Source organism: Aegilops tauschii, chromosome 6 (genome assembly GCF_002575655.3).
Source record: "Aegilops tauschii subsp. strangulata cultivar AL8/78 chromosome 6, Aet v6.0, whole genome shotgun sequence".
In the NCBI taxonomy this organism is placed as follows: Eukaryota; Viridiplantae; Streptophyta; class Magnoliopsida; order Poales; family Poaceae; genus Aegilops; species Aegilops tauschii.
Window position 1 is genome coordinate 45,036,444 of NC_053040.3, and position 19,091 is coordinate 45,055,534.

Genomic DNA, 19,091 nt, shown 5'->3' on the forward strand with positions numbered 1-19,091 from the left:
AAAAAGAAGAAGAAGCATATCCTTTGCCAAAAGAAAAAAAAGATGAAACCATATCCTATGTTACGATACAGAAAAGTTAAATAAAGCTAAGCCCAGAGAAGCTGATACGTCTTAAACATATCTACTTTTCTTAAAAAATTGCTTTGTTTTGGACTCAAAACTTTCTCTAGTGAATAATAATTAACCAGGACCGACATAGTTTTCAGAAAAAAAAAATCCATAGTGTTTTTTTCTGTATAGAAAAATTGTTGGAGAATAAGTAAAACGAAAATAGCCTAAATAGGGGGAGCAACTAGAGCGCTCGTAACGAGCGGTTCGGGAGCGCTCCGCGCGTGACAAGTGTCGCGCGCGGAGCGCTCCCGCAAGGGAAAACCAGTTGCGCGGTTGGTTCCCGGTTTTTCCTTTCCGGTTTGTGGTTTGGTGCGTTTTGCAGTTTGACCCTCGAACTACCAGAATTTTTCGTTTTCCCTTTCCGCGCGAAAACACAAAAGAAATACCAGCTCGCGCGGTTGGTTCCCTATTTCCCTTTCCCGTTTCCCTTTTTGTTCCCATTATATTTCCGGGTAATGGAGATTTATGGGGTAGTTACGGGCGGGGACTACCAACACTATCAAATGTGACCTTTCAAGTAAAGAAAAAAAGCAACTTTTTAATGTAAAACAGCAGTCTCCAGAATCATTCAATCGTGTGACTTCTTTATAGGCACAAGTGAACACTAGGAGAGGCACGGGTGTATAATAACTTTACTAAACTGAAGAAAAGCGCCTCCGGCTCACCTTCGGCTCGTTTAATTTTCATAAACATCTTGAAGGGGGGGCATAGGTCGAAGTGTGTGTTGGTCGTGCGGCGTGCTGGTTCGTGTGGCGCGTTGTACGTCGTGGTGTTGCACGGCGCCTCCGGCGCGAGGGAACCTCCGGCTCGCCTTCGGCTCGTTCAATTTTCATAAACATCTTGAAGGGGGGGCATAGGTCGAAGTGTGTGTTGGTTGTGCGGCGTGCTGGTTCGTGCGGCGCGTTGTACGTCGTGGTGTGGCACGGCGCCTCTGGCGCGAGGGAACCTGCTTATTTAATTTTTATATAGCAGGTTGTGCAAAAGGCAAGCTGCTTTGTTTCGAAAGGCACGGGTTTGAAGCATGTGCAGTCACGTCTGCTTATGAGCTAGGTTTGTGCGTGCATTCACATGTGTGTATACTACGAAGGCATTGGTATGTTGCCTCCGGAGGCACGGGTTTGAAGCATGCGAAGTCACGTGAAGTCATTGGTATGTTGCCTGCAGAGGCACGGGTTTGAAGCATGTGAAGTCACGTGTGCGTAGGAGCTAGCCACGGTTGAGGCGTTCTTGGTATTTGTGTGTGGATATTGCCCGGATGCATGGTGACCCAGGCTTTGGTGGCACAAGGCCATGTCACCTCTGGAGGCACGGGAGGGTGGTCTCCAGAGTCACGCGTAAGGGTATGTGTGTGTGTGTGTGGATATTGCCGGGAGGCATGGTGACCCAGGGTTTGGTGGCACAAGGCCATGTCGCCTCTGGAGGCACGGGAGGGTGGTTTCCAGAGTCACGCGCAAGGGTTCGTTTTGGGAGTCACTGCTGTCGTACAAACAAGAAGAGGCATTGTTGTTTATAGTTTACTGGCACTCTCTGATGATGTAAGAGGCACTGTTGTCGAAATAGCTCTCTTTTCAACATGAACACGCAATTTCTAACTACATGACATAGAAATGTGAGTTATTGATAAACTTTTTTGTCACGTCTAGATAGAATTAGCCTCGCGGGCTAAATCAAAAGTTTTAGTCTTCATTTTTGCTCAATATCTTACTAATATCCTCACCCATTTCACTAGCTTTGACTTGATTCATCTCGCTACTTAAGAGAATGTACATTGCCTCTGCCCTCCAGTCTTCGACCTCATCCTGTGAAATTTTGCCGAGAAGGAAAGTATATTATTAGAGTTTGTGCATATAAGTTGTTTATAAGTAAATCTATATAAACTTACGGTCAAATCTTCCAGGTCTTCGACAAACTTTTCACCATTGTAGAGGAATGCAAGCTTTAAAATAGCAAATGTTGATTCTCCCTTTTCTACCACTGGAACATCTTGCACGGTATGAATCTGCCATCTTTTACCCTTGGCATTCATTGTTTGTCCTAGTATGGTGTTGAAGACTTCTTTAAACCTAGGTACCTGGGAATATTGCATTTTGTAATTAATTGTTTTAATATTGCAACTTGTAAAACTGAAAAAATTGTTATGTATAAATGCTTACGATTGCCGACTTATGAACATGATATTCCTGAAACTGTCTTTCTCTTTATTTTTTAGCATCTTCATTTTCCTGAAGAACTCGAGATGCTTCTTTTAGATCCAATTTATCCATGTCTATCTTTTCTTTCTCAAATTCCTCTGGAGTCGTTTCTCGAGGATCAATAATGTGAACTTTGTGTTTGTATTTGTCCAGCACATATAGTACATAGCGGTCATGCTTCTTCATTGGAACGAACATCTGTGTACAAAATACTTGTTTCTTAGATGACATTTTAATATAAAGTAATTTAATAGAACGCATATTTTGAGATTTTGTCATGGAGGAAAGGGTTGTTACCATGTTTGCTGTTGAGAGCTTTTTTCGTTGCTTTTCCTTGAGATACATGGGAACCAGCTGATTCTTTCTTTTTTGCAATTCATTTTTAAATTTTTTAATAGTAGTTTTGTGTTCCTTTAAATCCAATATATGCTGCAAACAATAATTACGATGAAAAAACTGTTAGAAAAAAGAGCTGTGTAACAATATAAAAAGAGTAGGTGTTGCAATATAGACAAGATTTTGCTTTTTAAAAGTTTACCTCTGCAAAGTTTGGGCCTAATATTACTCTGTCACTCTGTTTTGAATCTTGTCTGCTTTCCCAGATTTCTGCTATGTCATCGAGGACCCTCTTTTCCATATGATGTGGTATGTTCGTCTGTGCTGGTCTTGGACCAAATACTGCCTTCAGTTAGGCTCCAGTAAGTTGCGTGCTTTCACTGTCCCTGCGGATGCGCCTAAATATAGTTTTGCTGCGACAGGGAGATTAAATAATTTTGGAGGTCACGGTCAGTGAGAAACATATTTTTACATTATTTTTGGCCTCTGTCCAACTATTTTTGAGGTGCAATAGAAAACAACCCACTTTTTGTATTCTTCCTGCCAGCTGTCGCTCATGACTAGATGGAAGAGGTCGGACGCCTCCGTTGTGTGTTGGAAGCAATGAGAATGTTTTGGGTATGGACTAGTGCTTCGTCTTTTTTCCCTTTTAGTTTTATCTGTTTCTGTCAGCGGAAGCAGATATGTAATATGTAAGCTCTTGTGTTGGTAGGTTATTACAAAAAAAAGATAAGTAGAAATGATTTTCTTACCTTTGTTGGTGGAAAATAACTTCGAAGTTTCTGGTTTGAATTCTTTGATTCTTCCAGGTAGTTTCTCGCACCTTACTTGGTTTGTTTCACCAAATATGGCTGTAAAAAGGAACTCTGGTTTCCACTCGGCATCTACGTTGCTTTGCTGCATGGAGGTCATTGGATATTCTTTTATTTTTCTTTCATGAGATAATTGAAGTATTCAAGTAGTGTTGCTTGTAAAAATTAAAATTGTTGCTCTCGTACTATTCACTTACATCGAAATCCTCATCATCTTTTATGAGATCAATGCCATTCCAGTATTTTGCAAATTGAACCATGAAGTGTCCGCATTGGGTACCCTGTTGTTTTGGCACGCAAACTCTGTTAGGTGTTTCTGCTATCCTCGACCAGTTCGGTTCGCCGTTGGCTCGTAGCTCCGCTTCGCCGTAATGCTTCTTCATGAGTGCGTGCATCCTTTTAATCTGTGATTACGGTTTGGTGTTATTGTTGGGTTTTGGCATTAAACAAAGGGAATGCAGGAATTGGAAAACCAATTAGAAAACAAGGTTGAATTGACGTACCAGTTCTGGGTGATCCTTATGGTGTGTTTTTCATGTATTCTTTCCGTCTCCGTCTCTGTAATTCAGTGAGTCAAGTATGTCGATGGAGCTCGTGTACTTGTTGAGTACGTACAGTGTGTAGTGATTAGCTGTGTTGTGAGGTAACATAATCTGCGATGTTTGGAGACAGAGTGAGTTAAAGTTCATTCTTGTCAGGAGAATTAAATGACATGTAAATGTGCAATCTGTAGGAAAAATGAATTATGTTTGTATATTTCTATTAACTTACCAGCTTTTTCTTTAAAAGTTCCTTCCCTGTTACAAGGGGTGCAAACTGTTTCAATGCTTCATCCTCATTGAATTCTGCTAGTCCTCCTTTTCCTCCAATTTTAACACCGAGCACGATCCGCGACCAATTTTTTTCTACTTTTTAGTACAATCTTTGTAATCACTGAAATGATGCAAGTGTTTTTGTCAAATTGGACTTCATACGTTTGCAAATTCTGCGGGAAGTATGGCTTTATCGGTTGTGTTGTATTGTTGCTGCACTGTCCATTCTTCGAACAATGCGTTTGCGATGGATCCCTCCATCTGTCCATCATCTCCTTTCCGTAGCTGTTCCATTATTTGTTTTCCTGTAATCCAATCGGGTCGCTTCAAGCTAATATATACGTTTAGACTGCAAGCAGAAAAAGTTTAGACATTGGTTAGGTTGGTTTAAAAAGGGGCAACATTTCTTTGTTTTTTTGTTGTGACAAGAGAAAGTACTTACTCTCCGCATTCGTCCTGTCCTTCTTTGCTGAATAGGTATTCATGAAGTGCTCTGGCTTTGTTCATAAATTTGAAATCTCCCGGGACAAAAGTAGGAATTTTTCCATGTAGCCTTCTTGAAGGCTTTACTGGTCTCTTCTTGACCGAGATTTTCTTGTCTGAGCTGTTCTCAGATGATTGAGGCATTGAATGTTCTCCTGATTCTTGCTGCAAGATTGTCAGATACGGCGTGGGATTTTTGTTGAATTCATAGCTTTCATGGTCATTCAACCATGTTTTGATTACATCGAATTCAACGCCCATCTGTACATGCTCGTTGTATTCCTCTAGTTGGAGCGGGTTAAGGCTTGAAAGAAATTCATCAACTTCGTCGTGCTTTTCCATTGTTTTGGGTTTTAGGAACTCTAGAGAGATGGTGCTGGAGGTGCCTTGCTGATTGCTTGTCGAGCCTGTTTCTTCTTGAAGAAGAACAGGTTGTTTCTTCTGCTCGGAAACCCGTTCTTGTGTATTTGGTACATCGTTGCTTGTGCCATCCTCTTTTAAATCAGTGCCTGTTTGTTCAAGTTGGTCTGTGCTCGGGGTATTGCTGTTGATATTTTGCTCGTCTGTTTGCTCTTCAGCATGGTGTGGTATCTTGTCATCTGGTGGTGGTTGATCTGGTTCTATTGGTGGATCCTTTTCTTCGTGGTCTGTGCAAGATTCTTCGGCGATGGCGTGTCTGCTGACATCTATAACCTCTTTGTGTTTACTGGATATATCAATAACTTCATGCTCTTTTGTGGTTGTCGCATGCATAATATGTTCTTTTGGCTCGGGATTTGGCGGAAACTCTTCTAGTACACAACATTTTGTCTGTTGCATTTCCTTGTCTCTCATATCGACTTCATACTTCAGCATATCTGTTAGAATCAAAAAATAATAATTAAAAAAAGAATATTACTTCTTCTAGTGTGACAAAATTGTAAGGATTAGTTTCTGAAAAGACTAACCTGTTGTACACTTGATTAATGACAGTTTGGTATTCCCTCTGTGTTGACTGATTAGTTGATATAGAATTTTTTTCCTCAACTCTGGTACTTGTTCTGGCTCTAAGTTTGCTGCTGTTCCATCATTGGAGTAGTGGTTCAGGTTCATGTACATATAGAATGCGCAGTCCATTCTGCATGTAGAGGAATGGTACTAGTAAGATTGTTGCATTCAAGAACGGAAAGAAGAGAAGTGTTGGAGCAATGGTAGTGGTAATTGTTGCATTGAAAACACGAAAGAACAACATTATTTCAATAATTGTAGTATTGAATCTTGCATTGAAAAAAAGAAAGAAGTGAAATGTTGGAAGTGCTTACGTGTCTTCTCCTTGAAGTGGCACCTGCAGTTTGACCGTTTTGAAATGGTCGATGCTTTTTTGTAAAAGCTGTAGCTCTGTGCTTACGTGCTTCCATATTTTCATTAATTTGCTGGTTACATTGTTGAAGAATTCTATTGTGCCTGAATATGCAGTTGAAGAGTCAAGGAGTTCAAAGCGCTGTTTTTGCATATTAACTGTAATGGTGAAGTAATGACTTGTATTTCGTCTTGCTCAAACCCGCGCAACGAACATGGTAGAAGGAACTGTAAAACAAACAATAAAAAGAAAATATTTGGAAATCTTCTTATATTTAGAAACATAAAATAAAAAGATAACTTTTCATAACATATACGCAAGCTGATCTGCTTACCATGTTATAATCTTGCAGTTTTTCGTCTTCTTGCATGTTGAAAAATGATGTAAGCCTGGCAGGTAGTATTTTTTTCTAATGTGTTCTTGATCATTATTTCTGTAGCACATTGGATCTTCGTCGTCGGCTTCCTTTATCGAGTGCTGCTTGTTTTGTCACAGATACATAAAGGGAATTTGTCAGTTCAGTTACAGGGGAAGTTTATCTATTTATAAAGTCATATATATTCTTTTAAACGTGATTCTTTTGCCGTGATCTTTACTTACAGTGTTGCTTAACGACAGAATCTTTCTCCCTGTGCCATTTAGTTGTTTTCTCAAGATTGTTAGCATGGGCTCGATTGCTTCGGTGCGTACTGATTTACTGACCTTGAAGCTTTTGGCGACATGGCCTAGATTGACATCAAACTTGTTCGTTGTAATGAAAAGCTCATCCCTGCAAAGTATATTTATAAAAATGTTTTAGTTTACATATGATACAGTCAAAATGATCGTGTGTAATAATGTGTTTTGTGTTAGTTGCATGAACTTACATTTCTCTCTGTGTCCATGGCTTGCATACATCGTTGTACAGGTCTTCGATGGCTTTGTTGATGGAATCACTATCTTTGTCCCCTTTCTCCATTGTGCCTGCGATGATTTTGAATTTAATATAAATAATTCCAAGTCACAAGATCACAAGATAGCAATTAAGTTTATATTGTCTTGCCTGCTTCGATGCTAGAAGATATGTCCTGTCCAGTGTTGTTCCTTTCTTGTTCTCCTTCTGCTTCTTGCGGCATGTTATGTTCTTCTTTTTGCATTGTACCCTTTTGTTCAGTTTTTTCTGCATCCTCATTTGAGTCGTCTGTGTCTTTCTTAACATCATGTTTTTCCTTGTCAACCGCCGTGTCTTGCTGGTGGTCTTTTCCGTCTTGTTTTTGAGTCTCGACCTGGTTGGCACTGACCTCTCTGCCAGGGGAATTGGCATCGTACGACGGTGTAGGGTTTTCTTCGATGGTTTCTGCTTCTTTCTCTGGAACAATGTGTGTGTCTGCTTCATTGCTTGTATCTCCGTGGTCGCCTTCTTCGTGTTTCTGCGTTATCATTGAAAAAGCATTGAAATAATTTAACTTGCTACTTTATTTCAATTATAGCAGCTGTTATGGGAAAACAGCGAAGCGTTTGGTGCGTTGTTTGAGCTGTTATGATTGTGATTAAGTCGTGTAATTTTGTGGAAATATTTTGTGCAACTTCACCTGTTGATCTGTCGTTGGTGATTCTGAATGTTCCACCTGTTCTTCGTCGAGTGTAGTTTCTTGGGTATCCTCCTGTTCTTTGTTTTGGTGTTCATCGTCACTGTCATGGTTTTTGTCTTGCAGCTGTTCAATCATAAAGGTGGCTAAGTTTGAGTGCATTTTAGTTCTCATGGAACTACTTTATATTTTCGTAGAATCAGCTTATGTAACTTTACCTCCTCAATCATTGCTGCTGAATGTTGTGCTTGTTCTTCATTGAGTGGAGGTTTTTGGGCATCTTCTTCTTCTTTTTTTTGTAGTTCATCGCCGCTGCCGTCGTTTTTGTCTTGTAGCTTTTGAAACACACAGGTGGCTAAGTGGCAGTGCATTTGAGGTTCCACATAGCTATTTTATACTTTGATAGGACCAACGTATGTAACTTTACCTTTTCAGTCGTTGTTGCTGCTGCCGTCTCTGCTGCGTGTTTTTCGGTGAGTGAATATTTTTGGGCTTGGTCTTCTGTTACGTTGATGGCTGCCTTTTGAAGAACATGTTGCCCTTCTTCAGTGTCCTCCTTTTGCTCATTGGTCTCCTTTCTCTGCTATGCAAGAAAGTAGTGAAATGTCAAATGCGTGTTTTTGAACTATAAGTTCATGAAGAGGTGTTATGTGTTTTCACCTCTGTATTTGTTGTTGTTACTGCTGATTCTTCGTTCAGTGGTGGTTTTGGGTCCTTCTCTTGCTCTTTATTTTGCTGTTCATCGTCACTGACCTTGTTTTTTCTTGCAGCTATTCAAACATAGAGGCGGCAAAGTGAGAGTCCATTTGAGTGAATACAAATGTGGTAGGTTGGAGTTTATTTGATTGTGCACGCAGCAATTTTTAATTTCATAGTTGCAGGTTTCGTAAGTTTACCTTTTCAGTCGTTGACCCTGCCGCTGTCTCTGGTACCTGTTGTTTGGTGAGTGAATTTTTTGTGGCTTGGTCTTCAGTGGCATTATTGTCTATCGTTTGAAGAACATGTTTGGGTTCTTCATTGGGCTCCTCTGGTTGTGTTTGATGGTCTTGATTGTTGATGGTTTCTTGAGCTTCTTGTGCCTGCACCAACACAAAAAATATTTAAGAAATGGGTGCATTTCTGACTGTTCAGTTACAATTTTTTTATAAGACCTCTATCTCTGGAGTTGCAGGACTGTCTAGTGCTTGTACTATGGCTTCTCCTTGTCTCTTGTTGTCCTCTAGTTTTTCTTGTTGAATGTCTATGCCAGTGCTTTTGCTTGCTTCCTCTTCCTGTTTAATAAAAATTGAAATTATAGATTGAACTTCATTTGTGTCTGAGCTTTGTAACCTCACCTCTTCAGATGTTGTTGTTTGAAGTTCTTGATCTTCGAGATCAGCGTACTCGTTTTTTTCCTGCATTTGTTCAAGGAAAAGGGTGAGACATCCCTTATAATCTTCGTATTGACGTGGCGGGGTGTATTAGGTAGTTCAGACATCATAAAAATATTTTGAAAAGTGGTTATTGTTGTTGAATTTTTACCTCCATGTTGATGACTAGGTTATTTGTGCCTGCATCTACTGTTTCTTTGTCAGGTATAACAGTCTCTTGTTTCTCATCTGCTGGGATGTCTTGCGCTTTATCCTTTGTACTCGTGATGGTGATCTGCAATGTTGTGGCGCTGGAAATCTCTTGTACACAAAGTTCCTGTTCTGTGACGCCTTCCTCTGTTTGAGGTTCACTATGGGGTTCAATTTCAACACGGGTTGTCTCTTGGTCTTGCAGTGCTTGTGATACCTGGAGATCAAACAATATGAGTTTGCGGTTCACTTTCTTTCCTGCCATTTATGAGTTTTCGGTGTGGGTAATAGTGTGCTATGGAAGTTTACCTCCTCTTCGTTGTTTTCTTCTTCTTTGTCGTTTGTTATGCTAACGGTTGATTGTGGGTTAGGCTCTTGCATTTGGTTGGCGGGGCTGCTGACTTGATTGTTCTTCAGCTGAGCCTATATTTTGGTGGAGGTTTGTTAGTTAACTTATAACTCTATCCGGTTTTGAAAGGAAAAATGGATGTTCATACTGACCTCTTCATAGGTTCTGACGTCGATCGTATCTTGTGCTTGTGTTGGGGTAGTTGTTGTTGTAGCATTGTCTGTTGTGAGGTTGCTTTGTTTGTTGCGTTCATTCGTGTTTTTGGGGTTGTTGACACCATCCTGCTGTTGGAGTTCATCTTGGCCTGGCGTGCTATTGGTACGTTCCTGAAAGCATTGAGGCAGTTCTTTTTAGTTTAGGTATGAAAACAGGGGTTTGCTTTAGGGTGCGTATGTCACCATGCATTAGTATTTACTTACCTGTTTTTGCCGCTTTATCTTGTTCTTGTCAATGCCTATGTCCCTTGATTTTGTTCTTCTCTTCCTCTCTTCGTCGTCTTCTTCTTTTTTTCTCCTTTCTCTTGGTTCTGTTGTGGCTACGATTTCATTCGTGCGGTTGGCATCGGCTAGTCTACTTGAGGCTGCTGGATCTGCTTGCTCTAGTGTCTGCAGGGTCGCGTTGTCTGTCAGGTACCTTGTGCAAACTATGTCCTGAAATTGTCTGAGTTGTTCCAATGAATCCACCAGGGCAATTGTTTGTTGCACGACTAGGTTCTTGTTTTTTTTCATCCAATATCTTTTCCTTTTCGTTGCATTGGTTTTCAGCCCTGGTGGTTACTGCGGGTATCTGTTCTGCTTCATGGAGTACTTTTTCCAACAATTTGTTTATCCTTTGGAATCTTTCTTCTGCTCCTGTGCTGATGCTTTTGTTTGGTTCCCTGCTTCCACTGGTGCCGACACGTGGTTCGCGCCGGCGTTTGGGTGGAGGTGGTAGCAGTTTGGTCGTGTTCTGGTGTTGCTGTTGTTTGCGATGTTCTCCTGCTATCTGGCGAATTGAAGACGAAGTTGATGCTGTGTTGGCATAGAAGATCCTCTCTGCTGTTCCTTTCCATGTCTACATCGTTTTGGTGGAATGTAGTTGATTAGAATGTAAACCGTTTTCAAAAAGGGAAGGACTGATTTATGTACAATATAGCTATACCTGTATTTTGCCAAATTCATAGTCATCTGGTCGTGCTTTTCCGTCCCTTTTCATGTCTGCTCTAGCTATTTTCGCTAGGTCACTCTCTTTGAGATGATTTGCTCGTGGTAATGAGGTCTTGTCCATTGTCTTTGCAATCTTCCGCATTTCTTTTGTGTCGGTTGGCAGCAGCAGGGAGTCGAGGTACATGATTACTGGCCCCTATGCCAAACCATTGACATGCTTTTTGTTCTTTTCTTCCTGAGGCAAATTTCTGTGTTTCTGCCATATCTTGGCTCCTTCCTTAATACATTCGACGATTACCTCGCAGAAATCCATCTTTGCCATCTCTGGATAGTCCATGTCCTCTACCATTATAGCTTGTCGGGCGAAGATAGCGGCGCTTGACCCGCAGACAACGTTGTGGAAAAAAATAAGGAAAAATATTTTAACTGATTTTCTGTTTGATTGTTCGCCATCTAGTTTCACCAATTTTTCTAGCTTCGTGAACAGTTCTTTTGGCTTGAAAACTGTATGTTTGAAGTCAAGGTCTGACATCAGTTCTTTCATTGAAGTTGGGCTCTTCGCTGGCCTTGGTGCTGACTTTTCCGTGCCGTTTGGGTATCCAAACACCTTGTGTATAGCTTCCTTGGTAATCTTGAGTTTCTTGTCTTCGATACCATCTCCGAAGGTTATTGTCATGCTTTCTGTGTCCAGGTTATCGTAGATGTGTGCTGCAAGTGGTCTGCAGATGGAGCCTGTTATTTTGCAGTTCTCTATGCTGCCAAATCCCGCCGTCCTAATATCTTGCTTGTGACGGTCTTTAAGTAAATTCCATGCTTTCTTGACATGAGCGAATGCTGCCCCTGCCTTGATTTGGCATTTCTCTTCGTTTGTTTCTTGCTGTTCTTCGTCAACTGTTGGTGCTGCCAATTCTTTTCCGCTTGTCTTTCTCCTCTTTTTGTCCTTCTGTCCTGATTTGTTCTGTTTCAGAAGACAAAAAGAAAGGGTTTCGTTAGAAAGGAATGTTAGATCCTGAGTGCTTAATAGTGGTATTCAAAATTAGTACATAAGTGTGTTTTTACATCGTCGTCATGTTCTGCATCGCTGTCATGCTCTTCGGCATCATCGCCATCTGTAGGAATGAAATCTGCATCATGTTCCCTGTCATCGTCGTCATCATTGGTATCTGAACCTTTGCTGTTGGTATCGTCTTGTTCTTTTTCTACCCTTTGTCGTTTGTTTTTCTTCTTGCGTTCGCCTTGTTTCTTCGTGGCGGTTGGTGCTGTTGGCGGGAGTACCGTTAGAGGTAATGGCTGATGCTGCAAGGTACTAGTGTCGATGATGTTTTCAGCATGCTTTTGCTTTTTTGCTCCAGGAGTAAAAACAGTGCTTATATCTGATTTTCTCTTTTTTTTGCTTGTTGCTAGATGTTTAATCTTGTTGAGCCTGGTGTAAGTTATCATTTCTTCCGCAGGTGGTTTGTTCCTCATGTTTTGTTCTGTGTCCTTTTCTAATGAATGAGGAGAGATGCTGCCTGTTTCTGCGCTTTGAATATCACCGTCTTCGTGTCCTGTATAATGACCAGGTAACAAAAAAGGATGTTCTTTTTGTCCGAAAATAATTGATTCACATTTAAAATATATATCTTCCATGATTATGCATAAGGAATGTGAAACTCCCAAAGGGTATTTTTACTTTTCTTTTCTTGGGTTAAGATAGGTTATTACTATGGTTACTAATTGAGCTAATCAGGGGATGGAAGAAAATATTAATTATGGTTATGAGTGCAGCTGGGGTAGTGAAGTTAGGGTGAAGCATTTTCTGAGACAAAAATGCACTCTGCAGGTGATATTTCATAATGGGAGGAATATCATCAATGATAGTTCAAGATTTATTGGGTAAGTTAAACTATTTTTGAATTAAAAATAAGATAGTGTGCGAACATTTTTAATGTTTTCTATAAAGAAATATATAATAAGTGGTAGGTAGTTTTATTTGTAGACATAGTTAAGTTATTGTTGTCAAGGATAGCAGTTGAGTTATTAATATCTCAATATAGTTTTTTGTGGATGGACACTAGAGACTTTTTGCTCAAACCTTTGACAGGAGCTTGCTGGATTGCATGCTCTTCAGCAGGGTCTTCGTCAGTATTTTGCTGGGTTTTAGCTTCTTCGTGAGGATTTGTCATTGCTGCATAAAAAAATGGGCAGGTGTTAGAAGCAGAGTCGAGTGTCACAGGAAAAAAACCTGCGTGGTGTGAAAACAAATTTGCATGGATAGAGAGGCACGGGTTGTTTTACCCTAGAAGCACAGGGTACACCTATTCTTTGTTTACGGTATTTCACACCAGAGGCACTTAATTTGAAAAACGGTTACATTGACGGGACAAGGGATGTAGAAAATCTCATATGGTTATCAGTTTTGGCCTCTCAGGATGCTTGCGGGGTTTGGATCTATCGACGTATTCTTGTTACTGATGTTTCAGGTTTTTTACCTTTGAGCACAAATCGTATGGCGAAAATCCCAGGGCGGAGAGCAGTAGCATTTCTATTAAATCTCATCTCTGCGCTAGTTCAATTTGTTAGGCAAATTGATTTAGGTTATTAGAAAACTCCTTGGTAGCGGTGGCTAGGGTTGCTGTTCCTGGAGGTGGAAAAATCACTACGATCTACCCGGTGGAATGGAGTGGGATAGAATGATAATTACATTCATTTACTTGTGCGGTGTTCTTCGCTTCCATCCGCTTATTGTGTCGTTGCTCCTTTTTTATTGCGATTTCTGCCGCCGCTGTTGAAGTCCTCGCCGTCGGTTGCCGCAGTCGGCGGGGTTATTGGTGTTGTCGCGGGCAGAGTGTGGCTGTTTGTATGTCGGATTTGAGTGTGGTTGGCGAACGCGGTGGCAGTTGTCCGGTGAGGCGAACTCGATTTCGAGTTTGTGTTTGTGTGCAGAAGGAAGGAGGAGAGCGTGCGGGAGTGATGAAGGTTTCGAGATTTACTTTGCGGAAGGGGAAGCAAGCTAGTAGAAGAGGGAGGGAGAGATGGAAACCATCGAACCGTCTCTAATCTTCAACCGTCCGTTTGGGCATCAAGATTCGTTATGCTTGACTTGGGTTTTTTTGTGTGCTACAGTATTTTTTTAGTGTTGAGACTGTTAGTGCTGAAGTGGAGCCTCTCTACAGGCATGTGGATGCAGGCACACGAGGCACATAAGTGCAGGTTCTACAGGCACGTGGATGCAGGCACAGGAGGCACGAAAGTGTGGGTTCTACAGGCACGTAGAGAACCACGGGATAGGCCAATGTCGCGTGAGGCACGTTGATGTAAGCACCGGAGGCAGGGAAATGCTGCTATCACAGGCAGAGACATGCTGCTTCTCGAGGCATGGGTATCAACCCTGTGGATGTAGTACAAGAGTGCATTGGGAGAGGCATGTTTTAGAATTCTCTGTTAAAGAGGCATGGTTGTGAAGTTTCAGGAGCGACGCGGGCGTGGCACTGGGACCATGTAAGAGTCACGATGCATGTTACGTTAGGCACGTGAGGCACGTTGGTTCAGGCACGGAAGGCAGAAAAGGTGAATCCACAACAAGCATGTACGTGTGTTTTCTCAAGTCACGGGTGTGCACTCTCTAGATGCACAAACGTGTGGCGGCAGAGGCATGGGTCCGACTACTCGGTTACAGAACCACGTTCGTGAAGTCACGTGAGGTGTGGCATTACGGGGCACGTAAGAGTCTGGGCGAGTGACACGTGAGGCACGTGGGTGCAGGTACGTGTAGGCACAGAAATGAAGGCACCACGTTTGTGAAGTCACGTGGTAGTGCTGAAGTGGAGCCTCTCTACAGGCATGTGGATGCAGGCACACGAGGCACGGAAGTGCAGGTTCTACAGGAACGTTGACGCAGGCACAGGAGGTCAGTGTCACGTGGGGCACGTTGATGTAAGCACCGGAGGCACGGAAATGCAGCTATCACAGGCACAGACATGCTGCTTCTCGAGGCACGGGTATCAACCCTGTGGATGTAGTACAAGAGTGCGTTGGGAGAGGCATGTGTTAGAATGCTCGGTTAAAATGCATGGTTGTGAAGTTTCAGGAGCGACGCGGGCGTGGCACTGGGACCATGTAAGAGTCACGGCGCATGTTACGTTAGGCACGTGAGGCACGTTGGTTCAGGCACGGAAGGCAGAAAAGGTGAATCCATAACAGACACGTACGTGTGTTTTCTCAAGTCACGGGTGTGCACTCTCTGGATGCACAAACATGTGGCGGCAGAGGCATGGGTCCGACTACTCGGTTACAGAACCACGTTCGTGAAGTCACGTGAGGTGTGGCATTACGGGGCACGTAAGAGTCTGGGCGAGTGACACGTGAGGCACGTGGGTGCAGGTACGTGTAGGCACAGAAATGAAGGCACCACGTTTGTGAAGTCACGTGGTAGTGCTGAAGTGGAGCCTCTCTACAGGCATGTGGTTGCAGGCACACGAGGCATGGAAGTGCAGGTTCTACAGGCACGTAGACGCAGGCACAGGAGGCCAGTGTCGCGTGAGGCGCGTGGATGTAAGCAGCGGAGGCATGGAAATAAAGCCAATCCAGGCACGGACATGCTGCTTCTCGAGGCACGGGTATCAACCCTGTGGATGTAGTACAAGAGTGCGTTGGGAGAGGCATGTGTTAGAATGCTCGGTTAAAAGGCATGGTTGTGAAGTTTCAGGAGCGACGCGGGCGTGGCACTGGGACCATGTAAGAGTCACGGCGCATGTTACGTTAGGCACGTGAGGCACGTTGGTTCAAGCACGGAAGGCAGAAAAGGTGAATCCACAACAGGCACGTACGTGTGTTTTCTCAAGTCACGGGTGTGCACTCTCTGGATGCACAAACGTGTGGCGGCAGAGGCATGGGTCCGACTACTCGGTTACAGAACCACGTTCGTGAAGTCACGTGAGGTGTGGCATTACGGGGCACGTAAGAGTCTGGGCGAGTGACACGTGAGGCACGTGGGTGTACGCACATGAGGCAGGGCTTTGAATGTACATGAGGCACGATTTCTGGTACAGGAGGCACTGAAGTAAAAACACTGCAGTGATGGACATGAGGCACTTAACTTGAAAATAGTTACAATCAATCAAGGGACAACGGGCATAAAAAATCTGGTGTAATTACCAAGTTTGAGCTCTCAGTATGTTCGCAGTAGTTGAATCGTTTGAGGTATTATAGTTAGTGATGTGGCAGGTGTAGTGCTTTTAAGCACATATCGTGTGGTGAAAAATCCGTAGCAGGAAGCAGTAGCGTTTCTATTAAATGTCGTGTGTACGGTACTTCAATTTTTTAGACAAGTTGATTTTGGATAGTGCAAAACTCGGCCTTTCGTGGTGGCTGGGGTTGTTGTCCCTGGAAATGGACAAATCAATACGATCTACCTCGGGGAATGCAATGGGATAGATTGTTATTTACATTCGATTGCTTGTGTTCGGCTTCTCGCTTCCATCGGTCTATTCTGTCTGTTCGTCTTTTTTTGTTGTGATCTCCGCCGGCGGTGTTGAAGTCCTTGCTTCGTCGCCGTCGGGTGGGTACTTTGTGTTGTTGGGCGCACCGTTTGACGGTGTGTATCTCGAAGTGGGAGGGTGGTTGGCGAAGCGTGGTGGCGGTTGTTTTGCGAGGGGAACTCTACTTGGAATTTGGGCCCGTGTACTGAACCTAGGAGGAGACCTTGTGTGAGTGTTGAATGTTTCGAGATTTTGCTGTGGAAGAGAGGAAGGAAGAGAGTAGTGGAGGTGGGAGAGGTGGAAATGATAGAACCGTCTGTAATCTTCGACGGTCTCATTTTAGTATCAAGATTCGTGTCGCCTAGCTTTTTTTGTTCACTATAGCATCTTAATAGACGTGTGAGGCACGGAACACCAGGCTCTACAGATACCGACATTCGAATTATAGAGGCACTGGTATCAACTCTGTGGATGCACAAATGTGTGGTGGCAGGGGCATGCATCTGAAGACTTACTCAGAGAGTCACGGTTGTGAAGTCTTTAGAGTTACGAGCGTGTGTCACCACGGGCACGTGAGAGTGATGCGTCGGGAAGTTTGGTAGTAGAGGCATCGGTGCGAATAGTACTCAGAGAGTATCGGTTGTGGGTCCACATGTGTGAAGTCTGTGCAGTATTGATCGTGTGGTAGTAGCGGCGTGCGTCGGGAAAGGTGCGAGCAATAACATTTGTTACGTCCTTAATCGGACGATTTGACGGTTGCTTTTTCCCGGCAACCGCGAGCACTGCCACTTGGCGGTTGCCTAGACGCACAGCAACAACGAGCGCATGTCTTCCACCCTCACTACCACGACGAGGCCGCGTCCAACCGCCTCCTCCACGACCCAGACCTTGGCACAAAAGGGCAACTGCGCTTCCATAGCCGCTCAATCCCGAAAACACTATTGCCGTTCCATCTCAACTAACATCTCCTCACAATCTCTGTGTCAAGGTGGCCATCGCTGGAGGAGGATAATGGCGGAGGAACCATCTGCCAAGCGTCCTTGTGGTGAGACATCCGACCAGAGCACCGAGGTCGACGACATTCAGGTCCCCGGTCAGAAGCACGACTACAAAGTGCACCTCAAGGAGGTTGACATCCACGGCAAGGAAAAGCTGGATGTCGTATGCACCAGCAATCCTGAGGAAGCCGACAAGATGATCAGCAGGATCCTGAAGAGGGTTTGCGGCTTGTACCCTCAGTACATCGGCGTTGATGTCGAGTATACCAGGGAGGACGAACCTCTACAGAGGGCAGCGGTTCTACAGTTATGCGTGGAGGAACTCTATTTGGTATATCACATCACCGCGGCAACAAAATGGTGAACCATCCTACAGTTTCAACCTCTCCATGCTTCTGTTTAATTAGCTTTTCACCCTGAAATTTGATTAAATTGGTTTATTGACTTGATGTATCAGTGAAGTTTCTGAAGTAGATGCAGCAGAATAGATTTTGAACTTGACTCACTAGATCAGTTTATGTATTTGATGCACTAGATTAATTTATGGATTTGATGTACGAGATTATTTTCTGAACTTGATGTTCTAGTGTACTTTCTGTTCTAGTGTAGTTTCTATATTTCTGAAGTAGATAGGTAATTGATTCAAGTGTAAATACCAAAAATAAAAATAACATGCTGTGCTTGTATTTTATTTCTGAACTCTGCATAGCAGTTTCTGAAATTTTTTCGTCCATGAATTATACGTACTATATAAGCATGTACTTGATCGATACTTGATGGATCCACCTTAAATGTGTCATCCCCCTGCAGGCCCAAGAGCCTGCACCTGTTCCTGAAGGAGGACAGGTTCTACACCTTTGCCGGCTTCAGTATTGAAGGTGACAAAGAGATGCTGCGAAGTTCTGGTTTGGAGATCAACCCTGACAAGTACATCGACATCCATCGCAAATGGAGAGTTCCTTTCAAGGGAAGAAAGAGGTACCACTCTTTGGCTGATGTTGCAGGGAGCGTGATCCACCATTCTACAAACAGACGAAGGATAAGATTGATAGGGTTGAAGACCATAAACTGTGGGGGATCAGCCCACTGCCAAATTACCTCATTGAGTATGCATCGATAGATGCGTACGCCCCCTACGAGTCGTGGAAGAGAATTGAAAACATCAGAGAAGGTCTGGAGAGTGCAAAAGAGGCAGAGAAGAATTATGACGATACTTACTACGGATACTAGTGATGACGAAAACATAGAAAACTGGTCGTGGAGTTGCTTGTGTTTACGCTTGTCCTTTCTATTGTATTAGGTTCGTAGTTTACTTCTGTTAGAACGAAGCAGTTTCTAATGTCATCTGTATCAGGTTAAACAAGTTTCCTTATGTCAAGTTATAGTTTGTTTATGTGATTGAGCAAGTTATTTAGCTTGCTAAGTACTATGTTTATTCAGCAATCATGTGATTTTGAAGTAGTAATGTTGCTTTTTACTCTAAAAACAACAAAATGCAAAGCAGTCTTTTTGTGCTGAGTACAGTTTAGTTGTGCACACAAGCGCGACTTCTTGAGGAGTGGCAGGAGTGGTATGGGTCGGAATACGCAGTTAGAGAGGCGCAGGTATGCAGTCTCTAGAGTCACCGGCGTGTGTTACTACAGGGGCCAGAGGCACGTGGACGGAGTAGCAGAGTTGAGCTCCGAATACATAGTTACAGGGTCACGGTTTGGAAGCGTGCAGAGTCAAGGTTGTGCGACATCATGGGGCATGTAAGAGTCATGTGAGAGAGGCACCTGGATCCAGGTACGCAAGGCACGGGATTGCGACTTCTCCATGCACGGATATCAACGTTGTGGGTGCACAATAGTGCGGTCTCAGAGGCATGTGTTGGAATGCTCGGTTAGAGATGCACTGTTGTGACATTTGTGAAGAGACATGGGCGTGGT

General features: G+C 43.2%; 1 protein-coding gene across 1 annotated transcript; it reads left to right on the forward strand.

Moving 5' to 3' along the window:
* The first annotated feature begins 17,176 nt into the window (after positions 1-17,176).
* Positions 17,177-18,393, forward strand: LOC141025786 (uncharacterized). Its single transcript, XM_073501711.1, has 3 exons — positions 17,177-17,424; positions 17,974-18,090; positions 18,168-18,393. The coding sequence occupies exons 1-3, from the start codon at positions 17,177-17,179 to the stop codon at positions 18,391-18,393; spliced, it is 591 nt and encodes a 196-aa protein (XP_073357812.1).
* Positions 18,394-19,091: the final 698 nt, after the last annotated feature.